Source organism: Aquarana catesbeiana, linkage group LG04 (genome assembly GCF_042186555.1).
Source record: "Aquarana catesbeiana isolate 2022-GZ linkage group LG04, ASM4218655v1, whole genome shotgun sequence".
NCBI classification, from domain to species: Eukaryota; Metazoa; Chordata; class Amphibia; order Anura; family Ranidae; genus Aquarana; species Aquarana catesbeiana.
Window position 1 is genome coordinate 305,117,975 of NC_133327.1, and position 26,469 is coordinate 305,144,443.

At 43.6% G+C, this 26,469-nt stretch overlaps 1 protein-coding gene across 3 annotated transcripts in view; it reads left to right on the forward strand.

Annotated features, from left to right (window-relative positions):
- The window catches only part of COL19A1 (collagen type XIX alpha 1 chain), a 1,371,841-nt gene that overhangs the window by 1,138,411 nt on the left and 206,961 nt on the right, over positions 1-26,469 (forward strand). For all 3 annotated transcript variants that reach the window (XM_073626739.1, XM_073626741.1, XM_073626740.1), the window contains exon 41: positions 1,501-1,527. In XM_073626739.1, coding sequence (XP_073482840.1) covers positions 1,501-1,527 — 27 coding nt within the window. The remainder of the gene's footprint in view (positions 1-1,500; positions 1,528-26,469) is intronic.

A 26,469-nucleotide genomic window follows, 5' to 3' on the forward strand; every position in this document is an offset into this window, starting at 1 on the left:
TACCTCAGTGTGAGATGGGGGACAAGAATAGAGAAACCTCCAATTGTGCAATTGGGGCCCCAGATGAAGTTGCGAGAGGCAACGTAACGCGTAGGGATTGGCCAGGATAGCCGTAATCGGAAGTGATGTGAGAAAGCAAGGAACAACGCCAAATTTGTTCCCTGTGTTATTTTAATGTGATTAATGAGATTTAATACGATTGTGTAAGAGTTTACTTTGCCCTATGTTAATTAACTTATTTTAGCCCTGACATACTGCTCAATTGGAGGTTTCTCTATTCTTGTCTCCCATCTCACACTGAGGTACCTCCTTACTATTACACTTTTGGAGGGAACGGTGACAGCTGTGGGTTAATGCATTCCCCTTCATTCAGAGAGCAGGTGCTCATAGCAGTAAAGCATTAGTATATCGAATATCTCTCATTATTACAGACTCTAGTTTTTCCTTCACAGACATTTTTAATTATATTTTATGATTTGCCATTTTTTTGCCGCAAAGATAATTTCTCAAACAGTGTAAAAAATGTATGTTCAGATCATAGCCTGGTTCTTTTACTGCCAGTAAATGAGCTTTTTTCTGAGGTTTTTTAGTTCTTTCTTCCAATCTGACTGTCAATTCTGCTACAGCCTGCATGCAGTCCAACATAAATCATGCAGAACACTTGAAAGACAAGTTAAGGGAACATTAAAAATGCAGTGGCAGATGTTCCAGTATCAATGTGTGAGATGTTCCTTTGTAATTAGAGCTTTGCACTTTATTGGTGTACAAACTTGGCCAACATAAATAATAAGCATAGATTACATGCAGAAAGTATGTATGAGATAAACTTTTTGAAATGTGTGCATTTCAAAGTGTGTACATTTAATCCTTGCGTATATAAAATGTAAGCATTTTTTGTCTCCTATGAATGTGTATGGTATGAGGCACTGCATGCATGGTATTTGTTTCACATGGTTTTCCCCACTGTAAAATATGTTAATGATTGGTGTATATATAAAGCACCTAAACATGCAGGAGACCATGCTGCAAAGTTTAATTTGTACAGTTAACTATAGTCAAGAGACTACACACTATTAGATTTTAAATCTGTTAGATCAATAACATTACCACAATATAGTGTGACGATCTATCCAACAGGACAAAAGTTAAATGAGTTGAGGTAGAATATCACAGTACATAATGACTGGTAAAATGTATTGACATGACAGATCAAATATGTAATAAAATCTTTTCATTTGTGTCAAATATAAAGCTGGTAGTGGCTGTACACAGTCAGAGTTTGATGTGGAAGATCCATAAACTGACTTGCAACTTTTTGGAGTGAGGTCCACCTAATGTAATTTGGTAGTCTATCCCACTACTTTACTTGTACTTCTTGTTGTTTTGCTGATCAAAGAGATCAAATCAGTTTGTGACCATGAAAATTGTCCTTTAAGATAATGTATGTATCTTTTTATATTATATAAAGATATATAAGTAAATATTTTTTTCTTATTTCAGGGTCCAAAAGGTGACCAAGGTCCTATGGTATGTATTCTCAAAATATATGTTTTGTAATGCTGTAGATATCATCCTTGCGTTTCTAATGTTTAAAATTATACTATTTCTTCTCTAGATAAAACAAATCCAATATAAAAATACAGATTTAGGCATCTTTTTAAAGACTTAGTGAACTATACTCATTTACATAAATCTATTATTTTAAAGGATGTAAAGTGTGGCACATTGCTTGTGTGGATGCAGCAATCTGTGAGGGTTTTATTTTTCGTTGAGCCCACTGGTTGAACAAAGAAATACAAATTTACAGTGTAATAGAGTTTAGAGTTTACAGTGTACTAGCTTTAGTATACACTGCCAACTTCCTCAGGACCAACTCAATCTTCTTTGATCAGGCTAGACAATGTAATGCATTGCAACAAGCACTACCATTTGTAAAATTTGGGTGGAAGACAATGCAGAAGGCCATCTGTACATGCACTTACCCTTTTATTTATTTTTTCTCAAAAAGTTTTATTGGTAGTAGGGTGGAACATACACGTATGTTGTAGTACACATGCTGCGCTTACCAAAATAAAATGTAAGAAAGTGATATTGTGCTAAACATACAAAATATACAAAATCTATTAATACTATACAATAATGTGCAATAAACTTCAATGAATGAATAAATAAATAGGTAAAAGTGCTCCAATAAGCCTGTTTATTGCAAATATTCCCCAAAGCTTGAGCAATTTTCAAACATTAATAAATAATTCAAAACAAATATCCATGCGATTTAGTGTTGCATCCATGCATTTCAGTGCTGCATCTATGCAATATGGTGTTAGTGCAATGTTCAAACAATAAAAAATTAAAAAATACAAAAAACTCATTTGGTGCTGCATCCATGTGATTCTATGCAATTCAGTGCTGTGTTGCTGTGCAATGATCAAATTAACAGTCCACAGATCTTGTAAGAGCTGTGTGCTCATACAAGTGCTCCCCCCAGGTGATAGCCCCTCACCTTAGGGCGTGTGACCTTGCAATCAAGCTTAGAACCTCTATGGGTTCGATGTTATATGCAGGGTCCTGGATCGATTTGCACTGGTGCCTCTGTTCCTCACAGCAGTCCCATTTGCACCTCAATATATCAACACAAAAAGGACTTCATGGTGCAGTATGTACTAAATTTATTAAAATCATAAACAAATCCCGCAATGGGTACTCACAGTAACAAGGCGCTTAAGGGCGCCACACTAAAACAGCATAAACGAACGGGCAACAGCGGCCGGTATGGGGTGGTGTGCTAATCATTCCCAACAGGTTGTATGTCCCCTTCCCCTACGTGTGTTCGATACAAGGGGTATTTCGTATCTTCATCAGGGTGTGATTTTCATGATAAGTTGGTGTACCTCGGTCCAGTAGGTTTGGATGGCAGGACAGCTCCGCCATAAATGCAGGAGAGATCCCTTTTGAAGATGGAATCTCCAACACGTATCCGGGAGGTCTGGATTGAATTTGTGGATAAGGGTTGGGGTGCGGTACCATCGGGCTTGAATTTTGTATCCATTCTCTAGTGTGGATACATTTACAGATCCCTTATGTATGTTGAGATAGATTTGTTCCCAATCTTCCGGAGAAAAGGATCTGGAAAGGTCACCTTCCCAGGATGAGCAGGCTCGCCCTGTGTTGGAAGGGATATTTGAAAATAGGAGGGAGTGCATTGTGGAGATTAAGTGGCTCTGAGGTGATTGCGTCGTGCAAAGGGTTTCAAAGGGTGTGAGGGGTCTAGAGACTCTCTAGCGTGTGGGTGTAGTGTGAGAGCAACGTGAAAGTCCAGGGGGAGGTAGAGGGGTTCTCCCCCTTAGATGGGAGGTTTTCCCATGTTAAGGGTTTGCCTTGTGCAAAAAAGTGGTGTGCTAGTATCTTGCTGTGCGGCCAGGTGTCTTTTAGATAGTTGTTGTGCATTCCGGGGGGGAGGTCCGGGTTGAGGCGTAATGAGGTGAGTGGGCCTGGAGTTGAGGATAGGGGAATAGATTTTCAAGTTTTATAGAAACATCTAAGAGTTGGGCCAATAAATGGGTGGGTGCGGGTTTCGGTTGTAACATGTTTTGGGAGTAACCAGGGCAGTGAGTGCAGGGGGGATGGTGTGAAGGAAGCTTCGAGTTTAACCCAGTCTTTAATTTCCTCGTGAATGTTCCAATCCAGGATTCTGGTCAAGTGGCTGGCCCTGTAGTAATTTTTTAGGTCTAGCAGGCCTATCCCTCCTTTATTCTTAGGTAGAGAGAGGTGGGAGTAGCTGATTCTCGGTCTCCGGTTGGCCCAGAGGAATCTGGTACACAGGCTCTTCTAGGTCTGGAAGAAGGCTAGGGGGATGTGAGTTGGTGTTGCTTGTAAGATATATAGGAGGTGGGGCAGTACATTCATTTTTAGGATGGCTGCTCCTGCCGAACTAGGAAAAGGTGGGTTTGTTCCACCGCTTGAGATCACTAGTAAGACTGTGTAGAATTGGAAGATAATTCTTGAGGTATAAGTGTTTGAGAGACCTGGGGAGTTGGATGCCAGGATATGTTATAGCATTTTCCTTTCATTTGAAAGGAAAGTTGTTTTGACATTGGGTGACGATTTGGTTCGGGAGATATATATTCAGGGCCTGGGACTTGGAGAAATTGATCTTAAGGTTGGAGATTAATCTAAATCATTGGAATTCTGAGAGGAGGTTTGGGAGTGATATATGTGGTTCTGTGAGGAAAAGAAGGATGTCATCTGCAAAAGCAGCAAGTTTGTATTCTTTGAGGGAAGTACGAACACCTCTAATATCTGGGTTGTGTCTAAGGCTATGTAGGAATGGTTCTAGGGTGAGTATGAATAGTAAGGGCAAGAGGGGGCATCCCTGCCTCGTTCCATTGTGGATGGAGAAGGCGTTTGACAGGAGGCCGTTGACTCAGACTTTCGCAGTCAGGCTGAAATAGAGCGCCATTATAAAGCTTAATAGGCGTCTACCCAGACCCAGGGTTCTGAGGACTGCTTCCATGTAGTCCCAGGCCACTCTGTCAAACGTCTTCTCCACATCCAAGGACAGGAAGAAGCCTGCTTGGTTGTAAGTGGATAAGAGGTGATGCAGGTTTATGGCTTTAATGGTGTTGTCCCTGGCTTCCCTGCCAGGAACAAAGCCCACTTGGTCTGTGGTTATTGTTGAGGGGAGAAGAGGGAGCAGACGATTAGGGAGAATCTTAGCGAATATTTTGATGTCTACATTTAGTAGGGATATTGGTCCTTATCTTCTTTGGGGATTACAGAGATGTGTGCTTCTAGCATACCAGGCGTGAGTGGATTCTCTGCAGAAAAAGAGTTAAATGCTTTGAGGAAGGGGGTGGACAGCATGCTTGAGAAGGTCTTATAGTATACAGCTGATAGACCGTCTGGTCCGGGACTTTTCCCTGGTTTGAGCTGCTTGAGTGATAAGTCCCATTTAGTCATTGTTAATGGGAGGTCAAGTTTGTCTGCATCGTCTGAGGTAAGTGATTTTGGGCAGTGCTTCTCTAGGAAGTTTCGTATGAGGGATGGCCTAGTTGTGGGTGCGTGCATTTGTGTTTCTGTGGCTGAAAGGTTGTAGAGTTTTGCTTAAAAGTGTTCAAATTCTTGTTCTATGTCTAGATTGCTTTTTAATGTGTTCCCTGAATAAGTTATGAGTTGGTGAACAGTTGCTTTAGTTTTTTTGGCTTGTAGGGCTTGTGCTAGTAGGTGGCTGCTTTTATTGCTAAACTCGTAGAAGAGTTTCTGGGATAGGGTGTATTTTCTCTTTATCTTCCGTCCAAGTTCCTCCAAAAGAAGTTTACGGGTCTCAACGAGTTTGTGGTGCGTGAGTTGGGCTAGGTTTGATTTGTGTGCTCTCTCCAGTGTCTGTATTTTGGCTATCAGGTCATTCGTGTGCTTCTGTTTTTCTTGCTTTAGTGCAGAAGCCAAAGAAATATGATGGTCCCGAAGGACGCATTTGTGGGCTTCCCATTGGGTGAGAGTTGAGGTGTCGGGGTGTCATTTTCTTGGAAATAGTTGGTGATGTCGGTATTGAGTTTATGTATTCTCTCTTTGTCGGTCAATAGGTTTGGGTCTAGTCTTCAGATTTTTGAGGAGTGGCTGTATTCGGGGAAAGTCAGTTGGAGGGTGATTGGGTGGTGGTCTGAGGTAAGCATTGCTTCGATCGTTGATTTGGATAGGAGGGGTAAATCTTGTTGGCTGAGGAGAAAATAGTCCAGATGAGAATATTTGTTGTGTGGGGCAGAGTAATATGTAAAGTCTTTGTCATGGGGATGGAGGGTCCACCATGTGTCGTGGAGGGAGAGTTCTTGAAGGGACACGGAATGGCAGGTGGGAGGTTCCAGTGGATGTGTCAAAGAGGGGGTCTAGGGGGACATTAAAGTCTCCTCCTAGGATAAGGATTCCAGATTGGTATGATGTTAATAGATGGATTATCGATCTGAAGAACGGGACCTGAGAGGTGTTAGGGCTATATATGTTGGCTAGGGTGATCAGTTTGTCCCAGAGGGTGCCCTTGAGGAAAATATAACGACCTTGTTCGTCAGGCAGAGTGTCTGACATTTGAAGGGGGAGGTGCCTAGATATCAGGATGGAAGTCCCCTTGGTTTTGGTGGAGGGGGATGTGGCGTGGTATACATGTGGGTAGTGAAAGTTTTCTAATTTGGGAATGTTGTTTGCTTTAAAGTGGGTCTCCTGTAGGAATATGATATCTGCTTTTAGACTGTACATGTTGGCTAGAATTTGAGACCTTTTTTCCGGAATATTAAGGCCTTTTGCTTTGAGAGATATTATTTTAAGTGAGTGGGGCACGGATGAGGTCATGGTAGAGGCCATAGTGGGTTTGATGGTGATCAAATAGGGTGTGGGAAAGTCTAGTAGTATGAATTCGTATGATGTGGTTTCGCCCTAAAGGCGGGCGGGGGGAGGTTTGGAGGGAGAGAGAGATGTATGTACGGCGTGGATGAAGGGCTCAGAGAGGTCAGAGGGAGGGGTGGTGTTGAGGGGGTGGGAGGGTGTGGGTGAAGGGGGGGCGAGGAAGAGGTGGTGGTAAGGAAGAGGGTGAGGAGAGGGTGGTAGTGAAGATGTGGGTCAAGTCCGGAGGTGAGGATAGGCCTGCTAGCTCACCCTAGCAGGGGGGGTCTGGAATGAGTCAGCGGGAACTACCAGAGTTCGCTGGATGAGGGCGTGGCAGATAGTGGTCTCTGGATGGGTGGGGTCTCTGACATCTTTGAGGTCATGTGTTCGTATGGGGGAATCTCTGTTAATGGTATTGTAAGGGAAGTTTGGGTGTAAGTATGCAGGGTCCCCAGTGTTGGCTCTGTAGTGGAAGTAGAGGTATGATGAGGGTGGCAGGAGTGAAAGTTAGGATTCCCGTTATGGGGGGGTGAACCCCTGTGTGTCATGCTAGTGGGTTTCCCTGCGGTGTGTTAACCTTTATAAATGTATATTTATGATTTACTAATCACAAGATATGAGGTTGGTTAAATGAGTTCTTTTAAACAGAAGTGGAAGCTTTAATATAATAACATTTATTAGAGTATCGTTAAAAGTCTACCTAATACACAGACAATATCTATAGTCTTAAACAAGGGAGGAAATATGAGGTTAAAATATAAGAATACAGAGTATATTCATCACAATACAAATAGTAAACAAACATATAACAAGCAGGTATACCTTTAAGTGCTAGGAGATGATCTGATAGTTACCTATATTAATAGTCCTGGGCCCTGGTCAGTTTTCATCTCTCTAACCACTCTCTTTGGGACTACTCTTATAGGCCCATCTCTCATGGACTTGAACAGGGCCACTCTGATTGGGTATTCTGTTAGCCCTCTACTCCCTCCGGGCGTATCTCCTAGTTTGGGCAACTTCCTCCTCTTGGGTTAATGAGTTAGTGATAGTTTGTTTGAAGAGGAATTAGGGTGGAGGTCGTCACCTTCTCTTGAATGGGGCACTTAACTATGCATGGCATTAGCCAGGGCAAAACCTCCTTTCCTGAATAGATGAAAGAAATATTCTCATCCTATCAAACACCCCTTTGAAATGGATAAATGGTTGATTAGCACGGAGGAATACAAAGGCCTTTATCGAGCTAATGAATTCGGCCCTTTAACGACTATATACTTTAGATGGTATCTCTTCCTGGCCCTTTGAATGTTAAGCTAGGTAAACAGCAGAGCGTCTCCACAGCACATCCTTATCGCATACTAAACGGAACTGTTAAATGAATTAGCTCTTCTCAGGCCAATCCTGTCATATACCGTATTTATCGGCGTATAACACGCACCGGCGTATAACACGCACCTCAATTTAGGAGGGAATTTTAAGGAAAAAAAACTTTTAGGAGGGAAGTTGAAGGGAAAAAAACTTACATTTAAATGCCCATCATTGCAGCCTTCTCAGTGCAGCCTTGCCCCAGTCCAGCCTTGCCCAGTGCAGCCTTGTCAGTGCAGCCTTGTCAGTGCAGCCATGTCAGTGCAGCCTTGCCAGTGCAGCCATGTCAGTGCAGCCTTGCCAGTGCAGCCTTGCCAGTGCAGCCTTGCCAGTGCAGCCATGTCAGTGCAGCCATGTCAGTGCAGCCTTGCTAGTGCAGCCATGTCAGTGCAGCCATGTCAGTGCAGCCTTCCCCAGTGTCCAGTCCAGCCTTGCCCCAGTCCAGCCTTGCCCCAGTCCAGCCTTGCCCCAGTGCAGTCTTGCTGAAGCCTGTGAGCTTCAAAATCGCCGACCGCGATTTGAAAATGGCGCCGCCGGCGCCGAAATACACAGAGCCGGTCCTCGGCTCTTCTCGGCGGCTCTCGTTTACTTTCGGTTCCACTCGGACGGTGAGCGGAGCTATCCGAAACTAGCCGAGTATACTCGGCTAGGCTCGGGCGGCGCTCGAGTGAAACCAAAGCCGCCGAGAAGAGCCGAGGACCGGCACTGTGTATTTCGGCGCCGGCGGCGCCATTTTCAAATCGCGGTCAGCGATTTTTTACTTCTGACAGGTCAGGATCGCAGGGGATCGGCGTATAACACGCACCCACGATTTTCCCCTGATTTTAAGGGGAAAAAAGTGCGTGTTATACGCCGATAAATACGGTATTTACATCTAGCTAAGTTAACCCTTTACTGAAACAATATCACATACACACTACTATTATTTCTTATCCAAAACTATATATAAATCTATATACAAATATTCTCAGTTGCTAATGGAGATTACTCATAAACTCCTCATAAGGCAACAGGTGAGTATAGGAGTAGAAAAGCTACAGGGAGGTAGTGTAATCAAGACTGACTGGGATTTGGAGTGACAGTATAGGTTTGAAGTCAGACATAACAAGCGTGGAAAAATTTTTTAAAAATATAAGAACGTGTACAACTAGTATGGGTAGACTTTGCGATGTAAAGAACACTCTAAAACATGTAGAAATATTCCAACATAAACATTAACATTAACTGGAATAATTGGGTGAGATTCCGAGAGAGGGTCGGAGGGTGGGGATAGGGATAGGGGTTGGGTTGTGAGATAATTTTGACAATAAGCGTGTTGCTTGGGTCTGGTGATCTTCTCTGTTTTTGGTTGGCTTACAATTTTCAGGTCTGGTAGAGGATAAGCAGTGTTGATGGTTAGGGTTCGGTTGAGTTTAGGAGGTGTTGTATGGTTAGGATATCACCCCCTCTGATGTTTTCCCTCGGAATCTCTCCCTGCTGATTAGGCAAAATGTGCATCTCAACGAAACAAGGTATGTGGTACAATGGTCAGGAGGGATTGTATTCTTCAGGCCGTATCTTGAATGCTCATGCTGCAACTAGAGTAAACAGTTTGCTTTAAAATAAGTAGACATACTTACAGGTAGCGGTACAGTTCTGTAGTGAAGTAAAAGTGGGGTTTGTAATATAGTGAGAATGAGAAAGGTTGGTAGGGGAGAGAAGAAGAAAAAGAAAAGGGGAAAAAGTAGAAGTGGCTAGGGAAGGAGAAGGCAAGGGCTGGGAAAAGTAAGAATTAATGAGGGGTCTGACAGAGGATGGTATAGGGCTGGAGGTATTACTCCCTTAGTTCACCACTACTTTAGCAAGTGGGCAATTGGTGGGGAGGAAAGTACTTGTTCGGTGGTCTTCTGAGAGTCTGCAAATCCTGGTGGTGTATAAGAGATGGTGTGCGTCGAAGAGCAGGGGCTTGCACAAGTGTCTTTGGGTCCTCTTGGGAAGTCGTCGTCAAGCAAGAATAACCTTGATTTAGGGTTGGCAGTTAGTAAGGATTTGGCGTGGCAAGGGTAAAGATGGTGAGAGTTCCCTCGTGTGGCTGCTCCATGTTTACCTCCTCTCGGTCGCTTGTAGATGGTCGTTTTGGGTTGTGACAGTAGTGGTGCAGGACCCGTAGGGAGTAGGCCCAAGTAGGGTTCTAGGATGTATGGTTTGTGACCTCCTAGTTGCTAGATTGCGTCTTTGTGTGGAGAATTGCATTCTTCTGAGCATGGGGGAACTTTTGAGGTCTTCCGGAGCTGAGATACTGGTTTTGTTAATAAGTTTGGAGTGTTGCAGATGCCATTAATCTCTTACTGGCAGGGTCATGACGTGATGCGGGTTGACAAGATGTTAAGGCATTCTGTTGGGGGGATCTTCATGGAGTTTAGGTGCGGGGCAGGGTAAGGGTTGGTCATTGGCTAGAGATAATTTTCACATTAGCCTCAATCAGGGAGATGGTACCTTGTGCCCACACATCTTGCTAAAATGTTCCCAGACACCTCCCCACTTTGCTTCCGAGGTTTTGGCCACTTAGGTACCCTTTTTCACACCTGGTGGCCATGTCCTCGCATCCAAGGTGTTGAAAATGTCTTTCAAATGACACGCAAGGTCACAGGCTGTCCCATTCCCCAAACCCTCCAATTAGCTTTGCTAAACAGGTGAGTAGAAAAAAATCCCTAAACACATTCAATCCCACTTGTTCTATATGCTCCTAGGAGCTAAAGTTACGATAGCCCGGGCCTGGAAACAGCCTTCAGTTTCCTTTAGGGCTGCCAAACGGAAGATCTCCTGGATCATGGCGCAGGAAAAACTAGGTAGTATCCTCCCATATTGTGAAAAAAAAGTATCCTCCAGGATAAGGTTGGGCAATTTGAACTTATCTGAGAACCCTGGACAGAATACATCCATACCCCCTTTTTCAATACTGCATATACTACAATACCGCAATCTCCCTGGTGACTGCAAATCTCCCTTTCTCCTCCTCCCCCTTCCTCTCCACTCCCTTTCTCCACACATCCTTCTCTTCTTCCTTTCTCATCTTTCTCTTTTAATTTGGTTGGTTTCAATATATATATGCTCTGATGTGGACTACTCAAAGCGATTTCCTGTCTCCATACAAGCAGGCCCAGGAGGGTGCTGCGAACCCTTATCTCAGCCCCTCCTGTCCTTGCTGGGAACTAGATCACATCAATGACTGATTCTAATACTTGATCCCTGCCCTGTACCCTTTAGAATCGCAGCTTGGTTACCTAGTGGTTCCCCCAGCGCACCCTCATCCTGGGTTCGATAAATTCCCTGCTGGGGGGGTACCTGAGAACCGTATGTTTCAAAACCATTGCCGGGTGCACGGCCCTCAGGATCCTTCACCCTATACATCACATTGCCCAGGAGATGGATCCGGGCACTGGGATCAACCGTCATATACAGTCAGGTCCATAAATATTGGGACATCGACACAATTCTAATCTTTTTGGCTCTATACACCACCACAATGGATTTGAAATGAAACAAACAAGATGTGCTTTAACTGCAGACTTTTAGATTTAATTTGAGTGTATTTACATCCAAATCAGGTGAACAGTGTAGGAATTACAACAGTTTGTATAAGTGTCTCCCACTTTTTAAGGGACCAAAAGTAATGGGACAGATTAACAATCATCCATCAAACTTTCACTTTTTAATACTTGGTTGCAAATCCTTTGCAGTCAATTACAGCCTGAAGTCTGGAATGCATAGACATCACCAGACGCTCGGTTTCATCCCTGGTGATGCTCTGCCAGGCCTCTACTGCAACTGTCTTCAGTTCCTGCTTGTTCTTGGGGCATTTTCTTTTCAGTTTTGTCTTCAGCAAGAGAAATGCATGCTCAATCAGATTCAGGTCAAGTGATTGACTTAGCCATTGCATAACATTCCACTTCTTTCCCTTAAAAAAACTCTTTGGTTGCTTTCGCAGTATGCTTTGGGTCAATGTCCTTCTGCACTGTGAAGCGCTGTCAATGAGTTCTGAAGCATTTTGCTGAATGTGAGCAGATAATATTGCCCAAAACACTTTAGAATTCATCCTGCTGGTTTGTCAGCAGTCACATCATCAATAAATACAAGAGAGCTAGTTCCATTGGCAGCCATACATGCCCACGCCATGACACTACCACCACCATGCTTCACTGATGAGGTGGTATGCTTTGGATCATGAGCAGTTCCTTTCCTTCTCCATATTCTTCTGTTCCCATCACTCTGGTACAAGTTGATCTTAGTCTCATCTGTCCATAGGATGTTGTTCCAGAACTGTGAAGGCTTTTTTAGATGTTGTTTGGCAAACTCTAATCTGGCCTTCCTGTTTGTGAGGCTCACCAATGGTTTACATCTTGTGGTGAACCCTCTGTATTCACTCTGGTGAAGTCTTCCCTTGATTGTTGACTGTTACATACATACACCTACCTCCTGGAGAGTGTTCTTGATCTGGCCAACTGTTGTGAAAGGTGTTTTCTTCACCATGGAAAGAATTCTTCGGTCATCCACCACAGTTGTTTTCCATGGTCTACCGGGTCTTTTGGTGTTGCTGAGCTCACCGGTGCATTCTTTCTTTTTAAGGATGTTCCAAACAGTTGATTTGGCCACATCTAATGTTTTTACTATCTCTCTGATGGGTTTGTTTTGTTTTTCAGCCTAATGATGGCTTACTTCACTGATAGTGACAGCTCTTTGGATCTCATATTGAGAATTGACAGCAACAGATTCCAAATGCAAATAGCACATTTGGAATGAACTCTGGACCTTTTATCTGCTCCTTGTAAATGGAATAAAAAGGGAATAACACACACCTGGCCATGGAACAGCTGAGCAGCCAATTGTCCCATCCCTTTTGGTCCCTTAAAAAGTGGGAGGCACACTAGGGGCGTGGCCAGCATAGGAAGTGGATGGTCGCACTATAGGAGATTTTTGAGAACCGAGTATTCCTGAAGCAGCCCAACGCTATTTATAGCCTATCTGATAACACAGCATAGCAGGGGAGATACCGAGGAAGCTGCTGGTGATGTCAGGGAAAAGAAAAAACAAAGATAAGCCCCGTAAGTTAAGCACATTTAACAACCTGGCCGGGACTCCAGAGAAGCAGCATGGTCCTGGCCCCTCCCACTCACAGCACAGCATAGGAATGCAGGCTGATCACTGTGAAGGAGAAGGGAGGAGGGAGAGTGCACACTCTAACCTGCAGCTTAACAGCTCTGACCCAGCTAATGCAGATATCAACAGCCTACTGAGGCAAAAAAGAAAAATTTCTGATGCTGAAAGTTATGTAAATGACTCTCACCCTAATGTAAATGCTACATTCACAAACAACCCTTATAATGAAAAGCTTAATGCATTCCCAACTTCTGGCCAGCCCATAGTTGACACAGATCTTAAGGAAATGCTACTATCCTTAAGGGGAGCACTTCAGCAAGATATACTATCCTTTATGTAAAAATCCAAGATGCAAATGGATGCTTTGGGAGAAAGGGTAGACTATATTGAGCACAAAATGAATGATTTTACTGAAGCCCACAATGACTTAGTGGATTCACACGTAGATCTGGAGGATGAAATTAAACATCTAAAGTTGAAGGTTTCTGATTTAGAGGACAGATCCAGACGGAACAATATAAAATTTAGAGGAATCCCTGAAAATATAAAAAATTCAGATTTGAAACAATTTTTATGCCGAATGATGTCTGATCTGATACCTACAATATCTCCTCAAGAGCTGGTAATAGATAGAGCGCACAGGCTGCCTAAGCCCTCTTACATACCAGAAAAGTTGCCCAGGGATGTAATTGTGAAAATACATTTTTACCATGTGAAAGACCATTTGATGCAACTTGCGAGACAACGTTCTCCACTACCAGATCCTTATGCGGGCATTCAGCTATACTTGGATTTTTTACAAGCAACCATTTTGGCCCGAAAAAATTTGAATCCAATAACCAAAATCCTCCGCAACCATAACATTGTGTATAAATGGGGGTTTCCCACTAAACTACTCATAGAGAGGGATAGCATCTCCTACTCTACTTACACGCTAGAAGACGGGCTGAAGTACCTCAAATCATGGGGATTATTATCAAAAGAAGGTGATCTTAATTTGGAGAAACCCCCTCTGGGGAAAATAGCACCACAATGGCAAACTAGCCACGGATAAAGGGCACCTATACTGGCCTTCTCTCCTGCTCCTAACCTGACTAACTTTATAGCCAATATGGAGTACATTACCGTTATGTCCTCAGGTATATCATTTCTTCAGGGAACACATTATAATTGTATCCCAAAGATATACTTTTCCCCCAACTGCAAGTACTAACATAATAGTACACAGGAGTTGTTCACAACTCCTCCTTGTTTTTACAGTTTTTTGTTTTTTACAGTTTTTCTACAGTTTTTCTTCAGTTGTGTTAAGAAGTTGGTTTTGCCTTACCTTCATGGACTTAGCTATATGGCTCTCTCCAACATTCTGCTATATAAGGCATAACCTCACTGGAATAATCGGGTTTATCCTAAGAATAGCAACACGACACTTCGCTATCTATTGGTTTCACATTAATGGGACTTAAACTACTATCATTAACAGCAAAAGGACTTAACAGTCCCCACAAACGGAAAGCTCTATGGACTGATGCCTTAAAGTTTGGAAGTGACATAGTATGCATCCAGGAATCACATTTTGCTAAAAACAATTCACCGAAGTTCACTCACAACAGATATCCACATATTTTCCACTCAGACAATCACAAAAAGAAACAAGGAGTAATTATTGCAGTAAGAGACACTGTAACATTTAAGATGCTGGATTTACAAACAGACTTCACGGAAGATTTATTATATTAGTGGCTACCATAGACAACATAACATATACAATTGCCAATGTCTATGCACCCAACACACATCCTCACCGGTTCTTGCGGAAAATATTGAAAAAAATACGTAAAATCCAAAAAGGTAACATTATCATTTGTGGTGACTTTAATGCCCCTATGGAACCAAATATTGATACGACCAAGAAGAACCACACCATCAGATTGGGACTAAGTGATCTTTTCTTTCAAGAAGACCTGTATGACCCCTGGAGGTGTCTTCACTCCACCGAAAGAGATTATACATTCTTTTCCAATGCACATAAAACCTACTCAAGAATAGATTTTTTCATCACAGACAAAACTCTCTTACAAAAAACAATAGACGCCAAAATTCATAACATTACCTGGTCAGACCATACACCAATTACATTAGAAATACAGGTGGACCAGCAATGCAACAACACATTTCTATGGAGAAATAATACTTATATTTTATCACAAGAGAAGTACATGTCTGTGATGAAAGAAAAGCTACAGGAGTTCTTTATGGTAAATGATAATGATTCTGTGTTGAGCACTACTCTTTGGTGTGCCCACAAAGCCTACATTAGAGGTTTGCTATTCAACTAACCTCTAGGAAGAAAAAGAGGAAATCTACCACTATACAGTAGATAAACTAATGAGGGATATTAAAACCCTAGAAAAAGATCATAAAAAGCGACCTAATGACCCACAGTTGTTACACCAACTTAATAACTGTAGAAATGAATTAAGAGATACTCTAGTAACTAACCACGATAAATATTTTAAGAAACTAAAACTTAACTTTTATTCACAAGGTAACAGAGCAGGGAAGTTGTTAGCCTCCCAACTTCGAAAACAATAAATCAAAGGTAGAATTCACAAAATGGTCCATCATGACAATGGAAGGGTCATTTACAATCCCCAAGATATAGCGGACAATTTCTCAGATTATATGGACTCCTCTATAATCTAAAGGAGGATAAGAATACTCCCCAACCTTCACCGGAGGACATAACAACATTTCTAGATAATATCAAGCTATCAAAGATTGATGCTGCTACCCTTGATAATCTAAGCCGATTACAGAACAGGAAATATCAAAGGCCATTAAAGACATCCCAATTAATAAGGCGCCAGGTGTCGACGGCCTCTCTGGCGAATATTATAAAACATTTGCCACTACTTTAGTACCCCACCTGACTAAATTGTACAGTTTTACAGCCTCCAGTAGTAATAATTTCCCAAAGGGAATGTTGGAAGCTGTTATAATAACAATACCGCACCAATGTGCAAAATATATTAGAATCCTTTGGGAAAATCTCATACTACAAAATTAAGAGCAACAAATGTCATGTCCTGCCTATGAATATATCCCAAAAAAGCTACATGACCCTTAAAAATAAAATGACTTACAATTGGGACCAACCCTCCATTCCTTATTTGGGAATCCAACTTACCTATCCAACTGCTAAATTATATGAAGTAAATTTCCCTAAACTACTAGAAAATATAAATAAGGATCTCCAATCTTTCCATAAAACACAACTCTCCTGGGTAGGGAAAATAGCGGCTTTTAAAATGCAGACCCTTCCTAACATTCTATATTATTTCCGCTTGCTCCCCATCCAGGTGAACAATACATTTTTTAACCAGGTGAATCTAAAGCTTAAAAAATTTATTTGGAATGATAAAAAACCTAGAGTAGCCTTCTCAATTCTTACCACTACTAAGAATAAAGGTGGAATGGGTCTCCCAGATATTCAACATTATTACTATGCGTCACTCCTTGATCAAATGAAATTTTGGTTTTCTAATTCAGACGAGAAAGTTTGGGTAAATATTAAAAAAGAAGTCATCAAGGGCAATGACATGTGTGCATTAGCTATAGCGTATGCTTTGCTTCCTAAAGTCGTAATACCAAAACTCATCACTGTTAAATCCACATTGATAGCTTGGAAACACATATTATCTAAATGAAAAGAACTAGGTGAACTAATTAAAATCCCTGTGCCCTTAAGAGTGCTGGACTACTGTAGAGCCCGTATCTCAGTGAATAATTGGATTTCACAGGGGTTTAATTACTATGTCTACCTACCCCTAGACTATTAAGAGTTGGTGTTAAAAAAACTTAGACATTTTGAAAGATTAAAGAAACTTGACCCAGAATCGGGCATGAATATTGCATCAATAATCTGGAAGTTCCTACTGAACAAGCACACTTGTGATAAGAAAGGAATATCCTTATTTTACAAACTTTTCCCAGAGTTCCCTAAATCTGAAAACCAATAATATGCTGAAATGGAAAAAGGATCTTTCCTTATCTATTTCTTGGCAACAATGGAATAAGGCCATCATTCTGAGCACTAAGGCATCATCCTGCGTTGAACATTGGGATAATGCCCAAAAGATATTAAACAGATGGTACCTTACACCATATAAACTTTCCAAAATCTACCCATCACGCTCCCTAACTTCAAATCAGTTTCGACATTTATTGCTAACCTCACTGGTAATTTACTTCCCCTTACTCCCGCAATGGCCCTTTTAGGATCTTTACTCTGTAGAATATAGAACAGTAGTAGCAAATGTATTAATAGCAGCAAGGCTGACTATAACAAAACTACGGAAATCTAAGGAAGCACCGAATTTATCTGATGTTGTTATAAGGTTGAATACACAAGCTCAATATGAGTTAATGTTGGCATATAAAAATTACAACACGGTCAAGTTTGAGAAATTGTGGCAAATATGGATCAGTCACCCTAGAGCTTCTACCTCACTCAAAAACATGAGCTGCAGTTCTTAAACCATATTTCAGTATTATTCCATGAGTAATATCAAGGCTTCACAGTTCTCTCTTTTTCTAATTTCTTGAATTGTCCATGATAATGTTGTCATTATATTAGTTAGCGCCTGTTTACAGTTAGAACCCAATGGGATAAACAGGAGTGTTACTATACTGTTTATGTATGCTTTAACTGATCAGTTGTATGACTATTGTCCATTACTTTGATTAAGATTAGTATGTAAATGTTTTACTGCTGTACCTGATTGTTATATACCAAAACCAGCTGCCTTTAATTTTTCTGTTATTTGTATGGAAATTTCAATAAAAATTCTTTAATGATAAAAAAAAAAAAAAAAAAAAGTGGGAGGCACATATACAAACTGTTGTAATTCCTACACCGTTCACCTGATTTGGATGTAAATACCCTCAAATTAAAGCTGAAAGTCTGCAGTTAAAGCACATCTTGTTAGTTTCATTTCAAATCCATTGTGGTGGTGTATAGAGCCAAACGAATTAGAATTGTGTTGATGTCCCAATATTTATGGACCTGACTGTACTTCTCACAGTGATTATTTTCTCCACCCCATGTTCTTCTGGAGTTCTGATTATATTCTTCCTATAGCCAGTGGTGTATTTAGGTTTTGTGCTCACCCTAGGCCTGACTAAACTCATGCACCCCTAATTTAAATACGACCCACCCTTCCTGTCAAGGACACACCCCTTCCTATTTAAGACACGCCCTGTCATCTGTAAACCACACCCCTTCCTCTTTAGGCTCCACCTTTTCTTTTTAGAGCTCCACCTCTTCCTCTCTGTATTAGCACAAAAAAATCACACACCATTCACTCCATACTTGCATCAATCACTCCATCATGAAACTGAGATGATGATGTTTTTAATAACTTAGATAACTTTAATTAACCTAAAATATAGATATAAACTGAAATAAGTGCAAATTGCAATCAATCCATCATGAAACTGGCATGATGATGTTTTTAATAACTTATGTAACTTTAAACTAATATAGAACTATTTTAAACTGAAATAAGTGCAAATTGTTGAATCAGAGGATGCCAAAATCAAACTAAAGTGGCTTTCGCCGAACTCTCTGTTTGGCAAAGCTGTTGATAAACTCATTGTAGTCCAAACATTTTGTGAGTTCTGACTCAATTGCCAACAGAGCCAGTGAGTTCAATCTTTCCTCTCCCATTCTGGATCGCAAGTAGTTCTTTACACGTTTCAAAGTTGAGAAAGAACGCTCAGCTGAGCAGTTAGTTGCTGCTGTGCATAAAAACATTCTGAGAGCAATGTCCACATTTGGATAAATACTTTGCAATTCTCTCTCTCTTATCACTTGGGACATATCTAGAACAGAGGTATGTTCTACAGAAGAACTTAGGAGATAGGAACAAAAGTGGAGGCACTCATCAAAAAAGCACTCCTGTTCCAAGTCTTTGCTGTAAGAAGTACAAAGCTCTGTAGCATTTTTTAATATTGCTGATGGCTCAATTTTTGTGAGGTCTGTAATAAATTTAAACTTTCCAAAGAAAGAGTCGTATGCAGTTTTTCTTCTCTCAAGTTCAGCAACCAAGTTGTCACAAATGACATAAAAGGTGTTGATCCGGAACTTTTCTTGAGCTTCCTCTTCTTTCGTCTTGCCGGAAGTTGCTGAGCTTTTCCTCGATTGAATACCTTTCCTTTTAATCTCATAATCCTTCACACTTGATTTTTCTATTGCTGTAGCTTCATAAGTAAGGAATATTTCTCTGGTGTCTCGAACAAATTGGATCAGTGACTCATATAGCTCCACCACAATTCCAACATCAATGGCAATACTTTGGATTTTTTTGCTAACTGCACCAAACCTTTCGAGGATAGTACCCCACAAACCACTCATAAGTGCAGTCTCCAGACGTTGCAGCTTATTCAGTAGACCTTCTGCTTCCTTGCACGTTCCTGGTGACTCTGCTGTATTTTCCTTAATTGTTGTTAAAGCTTGGATTACTTGAGTCCAGTTCCGATTTAAGCTCTGACAGGCATCTTCTCTGGCTGACCACCGTGTGTCAGATAGTCTCTTTAAAGCTAGAGTGTTAGGCACAGATGACAAGTGCTCTTGTAAAATCTCCCATCTGTGAGTAGAAGAAGTAAAAAAGGTATAAAGGTACTGTAGGAGACAAAAGAATGCACAGGCTTCTTTGCAACTTTCAGCAGCATGCTTTCCTACTAGGTTTAAAGAGTGTGCAGAGAATGGAATGTACACAGCAAGTGGGTTTCTTTCAAGTATTCTGGCCTGCAAGCCTGTATAATGACCCGACATATTGCTTGCAGTGTCATATGACTGACCACGACAGTTGGCAATATCAAGGCCATATGACTTAAGAGTGGCAAGGACCACTTCAGCCAGTTGTTCCAATTTATGTCCAGGATTTGGAATGAAGCGTAGAAAGCGCTCAATGGGTAAACCATCTTCCTTGACATACCTTAAGATGAAGGCCAGCTGATCCGTGTGGGAGCTATCAGTTGTTGAATCGATACTGATAGAAAAATACTTTGCAGTCTTTGCCTTTTGAACTATCTGCTTTGTAACATTATCAGCCATTAGCTGAATGAACTGCTCACATGTAGCAAATGAGAGATAGGATTTGACTCCTTTTCCAGCATTGCCATAACGGGCAATATGTTCGGCTATCGATTGGTCAAATTCTGAAAGAAATTCAAACATCATCATATAGTTTCCGTTGTGTGTGGAACCAAAACGGTCATCTTTGCCTCTGAAAGCAAGCCCTCGAATGCCAAGTGCCTTAACGGCAGCAACAACCCTTTTTAAAACATTTCTTCAATATTGGATTTCATCAGAGAGCTGTTTTGTAAGTCTCTCATCAATTCTCCCCGATATACATGTTCTTGATTTTAAAGCGAGCACGCAGGATTTTTGTTCAGCTGAATGCTCATGTTCATTTAATCGTGCTGTGCCATTTTTCCAGTCATTGAAACCACTCTCTGCCAACTGGGATTTGCCACCAAACAAGCGGCATGGAGCACAAAACGCTACTCCTTTGCTTTGGGAGTAAACCAAATAGCTCCTTTGTTGTTTCTCTCCATTAAAATAGTTTTTTTGAAACAGGTGTTTAGTTAGCACCTGAGCTTTGTCAGCATAGAGCCTTCTAGACTGTGTGAAGTCCAGATTCTCATTTTGTACTATTCCATGTTTAGCCACATGGTCTCGGGTAGAATCATTTAGAACCCATTCAGCAGGGTCAGAGCTCACGCCTAGTACAACAGGATTATCAAATTCTTTTGAACTTGAAGGTCGTTCTGCACCAGATTCATAAGCCTCAGTTTCACTGTTAATACTGCTGGTTGCTTCTGAAGTATCATAACTGCATGTAGCTACTACATCATCAATTACATCTTCCTCCACCTCCTCACCCTGCTCAGTACTAGAAGGAGTCACAGGTCTTGTGAAAAATAGATCAATTTTTCCTGTCTGTTTAATCTCCTTGGTTTGTTTGTCACGCCTAATTTTTGCATTTTTTCTGTACTCTGCTCCGCTTAGCCTTTTTCTCCCATCACTCATGTCTGTTAAGGCCCAACTACACAGCAAGCCACTAATGGTGACAGGATCACTCCTTTTTTCCAGGCAAGATACCTGCGTAGCTCTCATCTACATATAAAAAGAAACACAGACATGGGTGGTACCATATAGCTACTATCATATTTTGTTAGACAACCACTAAGGGTGGTAAAGTATAAATAAACACCTACAGCCTGCCTAAAACTCTCAGACAGACTGTACATGCTGAGATCAGCAAGATCTCAGCATGTACAGATGCCCAGAGCTTCTTATGGCTGTGACAGCAAGTCACAACCAAGCCTTAAAGTGATTGTAAAGTCTTGTTTTTTTTTTCCATAAAAATAACAAACATGTTATACTTTCCTGCACAGAGCAGCCCGGATCCTCCTCTTCTCGGGTCCTTCTTCTGTGCTCCTGGCCCCTCCCTCCTGCTGGGTGCCCCCAACCAGGTTGCTATGGGGGCACTCAAGCCGAGTCACAGCTCCTTGTGTCCATTCAGACACAGAGCCATGGCCCGGCCCTGCCTCCTCTCTCTCTTGATTGGCTGACTGACTTTATTTGACAGCAGCAGGAGCCAATGGCACCACTACTGTGTCTCAGCCAATCAGGAGGGAGAGTCTCGGACAGCCGAGACACTAGTGGACATTGCTGGATAGAGATGGGTTATAGTATGCATACTTGCATAGTATACATAGTATGCATTAAGATAAAAAAAATCTGCCTTTACAATCCCTTGAATTGGTAGCTGACCCCAGTGCATGCTGGGATCAGCTGTCTCTGGGCTAACTGCCTATTACCTGGATGCCCCTGCAGTGGGACAGCCAGTAATAGCCATAGATCAGATAGCCATTATGACATTTAATCACTTTCACTATCTAATATGAATGGCAAGCCAATTTTAAACTATGGCTTGCCATGTCCACTTCTGGCGGAGAAGTTTAAGACCCCTTTCACACTGATAGCACTCCATGTTAGCGGTAAAGAGCTGCTAGTTTTAGCGGTGCTTTATCGTCGTTTTAGCAGCGCTATTCGGCTGATAGTGGGGCGCTTTTAACCCCCGCTAGCAGCCGAAGAAAGGGTTAAATGCACCCGAAAAGCGCCGCTGCCCATTGAATGGGCAGGGAGGTTAAGCAGAGGTGTATACACCACTCCAAAGATGCTCGTTTCAGGACTTTTTCTAACGTCCTGCAAGCGCACCACCCCAGTGTGAAAGCACTCGGGCTCTCACACTGGGGCTGCACTGGAGCTCCAGGGGAGGCATTTTTCAGGCGCTTTACAGGCGCTATTTTTTATCCCTTTAGCGCCTGAAAAACGCCCCAGTGTGAAAGGGGTCTTAATGAAAAAAATCAAGTAAAAATAAATAAATATATATTTTTGCTGTTACTGCTGTAAAATGGAATACCTTATGGTCATTATCTGCAGCTGAGCTGCAGTTAAATTCAACTAAAAATCAATCAAGAATGAATATATATATATATATATATATATATATATATATATATATATATATATATACACACACAATAAAAATATGCATATTATAAAACATTTAATAACTACAAGAATTAACAATGAGAAATTCAGTTTTGAGATCATACCGAGTTCTCGCATTATAATATGCATTGCACATTGTACAGTATGCTGTAGAGAAGAAATATACTACTGATCTTAGCTAATACGTAATATTATGTGGGAATTTGTTTTAGTTAACCACTTGCTGACAGATACTGTACATAAATACCTGTACATGATTCTGCACTTCTGGGTCTGGGACGCAGACACGCGTGGCCCTGGCAACCTGCTCCCACTGTGATTGAGCACAACGGGAGCCAATCAGCGGTTCTGGCGAACTCAATGTCCGCCAGGCCCACCGATCGATCAGGAGAGAAGCAGAACGATGGTCTGCCTATGTCTTCAGCATATCACTGTTCTGTCAGTAGGGAAGGCATACCTCCCAACTTTTTACGATAGGAATGAGGGATACCTATCAGCACTGGGAAACACTTTCTGAATGATTAAAAAGTGCATTTGATATACAATTATAGAGATCAGATCAAAATGAGGGACCAATAAGGAGGACAGAGGGACATTGCCCCAAATCAGGGACAGTTGGGAGGCAGGGCTGGACTGGGACAAAAATGTGGCCCTGGACTTCATCCAGACCGGCCCGGGGCACAACACATTAGGGTACAGTGCACATCAGGGCACGGTACAGAGCCCAGAACATCAGGGCACGGGGCACATCAGGGCACGGGGCACATCAGGGCACATAGCACATCAGGGCACATCAGGGCACATAGCACATCAGGGCACATTAGGGCACATAGACCATCAGGGCACATAGCACATCAGGGCACATAGCACATCGGGGCACATCAGGGCACATTGGGGCACATCAGGGCACATAGCACATCAGGGCACATAGCACATGAAGGCACATCGGGGCACATCAGGGCACATAGCACATCAGGGCACATCAGGGCACATAAACATCAGGGCACATAGCACATCAGGGCACATCAGGGCACATGGCACATCAGGGCACATAGAACATCGGGGCACATAGCACATCAGGGCACATAGCACATCAGGGCACATAGCACATCAGGGAATGGGGCACATCAGGGAATGGGGCACATCAGGGAATGGGGCACATCAGGGCACAGGGCACATAGCACATCAGGGCACATAGCACATCAGGGCACATCAGGGCATGGGGCACATCAGGGCACATAGCACATCAGGGCACATCGGGGCACATCAGGGCACATAGCACATCAGGGCACATAGCACATCAGGGCATGGGGCACATCAGGGCACATAGCACATCAGGGAACGGGGCACATCAGGGTGCAGGGCACATCAGGGCACAGGGCACATAGCACATCAGGGCACATAGCACATCAGGGCACATAGCACATCAGGTAACGGGACACATCAGGGCAAATAGAACATCAGGGCACGGGGCACATCAGGGCACATAGCACATCAGGGAACAGGACACATCAGCGCATGGGGCACATCAGGGCACATAACACATCAAGGCACGGGGCACATCAGGGCACATAGCACATCAGGGCATGGGGCACATCAGGGCACATAGCACATCAGGGCAAGGTGCACATACCACATCATCGCATGGGGCACATCAGGGCAAATAGCACATCAGGGCACGGGGCACATCAGGGCACGGGCACAAAGCACATCAGGGCACAGGGCACATAGCACATCAGGGAAAGGGACACATCAGTGCACGGGGCACATCAGGGCACGGGGCACATCGGGGCATGGGGCACATAGCACATCATTGCACGGGGCACATCAGGGCACGGGGCACATGGCACATCAGGGCACATAGCACATCAGGGCATGGGGCACATCAGGGCACATAGCACATCAGGGCACGGAGCACATAGCACATCATCGCACGGGGCACATCAGGGCACAGGGCACATGGCACATCAGGGCACATAGCACATCAGGGAACGGGGCACATCAGGGTGCAGGCCACATCAGGGAATGGGGCACATCAGGGCACAGGGCACATAGCACTTCAGGGCACATAGCACTTCAGGGCACATAAGGGCACATAGCACATCAGGGCACATAGCACATCAGGGTACAGGGCACATCAGGGCACATAGCACATCAGGGCACGGGGCACATCAGGGCACATAGCACATCAGGGCACATAGCACATTGGGTAACGGGACACATCAGGGCAAATAGCACATCAGGGCACGGGGCACATCAGGGCACATATCACATCAGGGAACAGGACACAACAGTGCACGGGGCACATCAGGGCACGGGGCACATCAGGGCACATAGCACATCAGGGCATGGGGCACATCAGGGCACATAGCACGTCAGGGCATGGGGCACATACCACATCATCACACGGGGCACATCAGGGCAAATAGCACATCAGGGCACGGGGCACATCAGGGCACGGGGCACAAAGCACATCAGGACACATAGCACATCAGGGAACGGGACACATCAGCGCACGGGGCACATCAGGGCATGGGGCACATCAGGGCACATAGCACATCAGGGCATGGGGCACATAGCACATCATCGCACGGGGCACATCAGGGCACGGGGCACATGGCACATCAGGGCACATAGCACATCAGGGCACGGGGCACATCAGGGCACATAGCACGTCAGGGCATGGGGCACATACCACATCATCACACGGGGCACATCAGGGCAAATAGCACATCAGGGCACGGGGCACATCAGGGCACAGGGCACAAAGCACATCAGGGCACAGGGCACATAGCACATCAGGGAATGGGACACATCAGCGCACGGGGCACATCAGGGCATGGGGCACATCAGGGCACATAGCACATCAGGGCACGGGGCACATAGCACCTCATCGCACAGGGCACATCAGGGCACGGGGCACATGGCACATCAGGGCACATAGCACATCAGGGCACGGGGCACATCAGGGCACAGGGCACATAGCACATCAGGGCACATCAGGGCACAGGGCACATCAGGGCACATCAGGGCACATAGTACATCAGGGCACATTGGGGCACATAGCACATCAGGGCACATCAGGGCACATGGCACATCAGGGCACATAGAACATCAGGGTACATCGGGGCACATCAGGGCACATAGCACATCAGGGCACATCGGGGAACAGGGCACATCAGGGCACATAGCACATGGCACAGTGGTGGCAATTGATGGGCACAGTGGCTGTATTTGATGGCACAGTGGCGGCAATTGATGAGCACAGTGGCTGCATTTGATGGCACAGTGGCAGCAATTGATGGGCACAGTGGCTGCGTATGATGGCACAGTGGTGGCAATTGATGGGCACAGTGGTTGCATTTGATGGCACAGTGGCTGCCTTTGATGGCACAGTGGCTGCCTTTGATGGCACAGTGGCTGCGTTTGATGGCACAGTGGCTGCGTTTGATGGTACAGTGGCTGCGTTTGATAGGACAGTGGCTGCGTTTGATGGCACAGTGGTGGCAATTGATGGGCACAGTGGCGGTGTTTGATGGCACAGTGGTGGCAATTGATGGGCACAGTGGCGGTGTTTGATGGCACAGTGGTGGAAATTGATGGGCACAGTGGCGGCATTTGATGGCACAGTGGTGGCAATTGATGGGCACAATGGCGGCGTTTGATGGGCACAGTGGCGGCGTTTGATGGCACAGTGGCGGCGTTTGATGGGCACAGTGGCTGCATTTGATAGGACAGTGGCTGCGTTTGATGGCACAGTGGTGGCGTTTGATAGGACAGTGGCTGCTTTTGATGGCACAGTGGCTGCATTTGATGGCACAGTGGCTGCGTTTGATAGGACAGTGACTGCGTTTGATGGCACAGTGGTGGCAATTAATGGGCATAGTGGCTGCATTACTAAAGCTGACTGGGTAGTATACAAGATTTTAAATTTGACTCCTGACACTCAATTCATTTATAAATATCCAGGATCTGAGGGCCAGTCACTCTCTCTAATCTTTACCTGAGCCGTT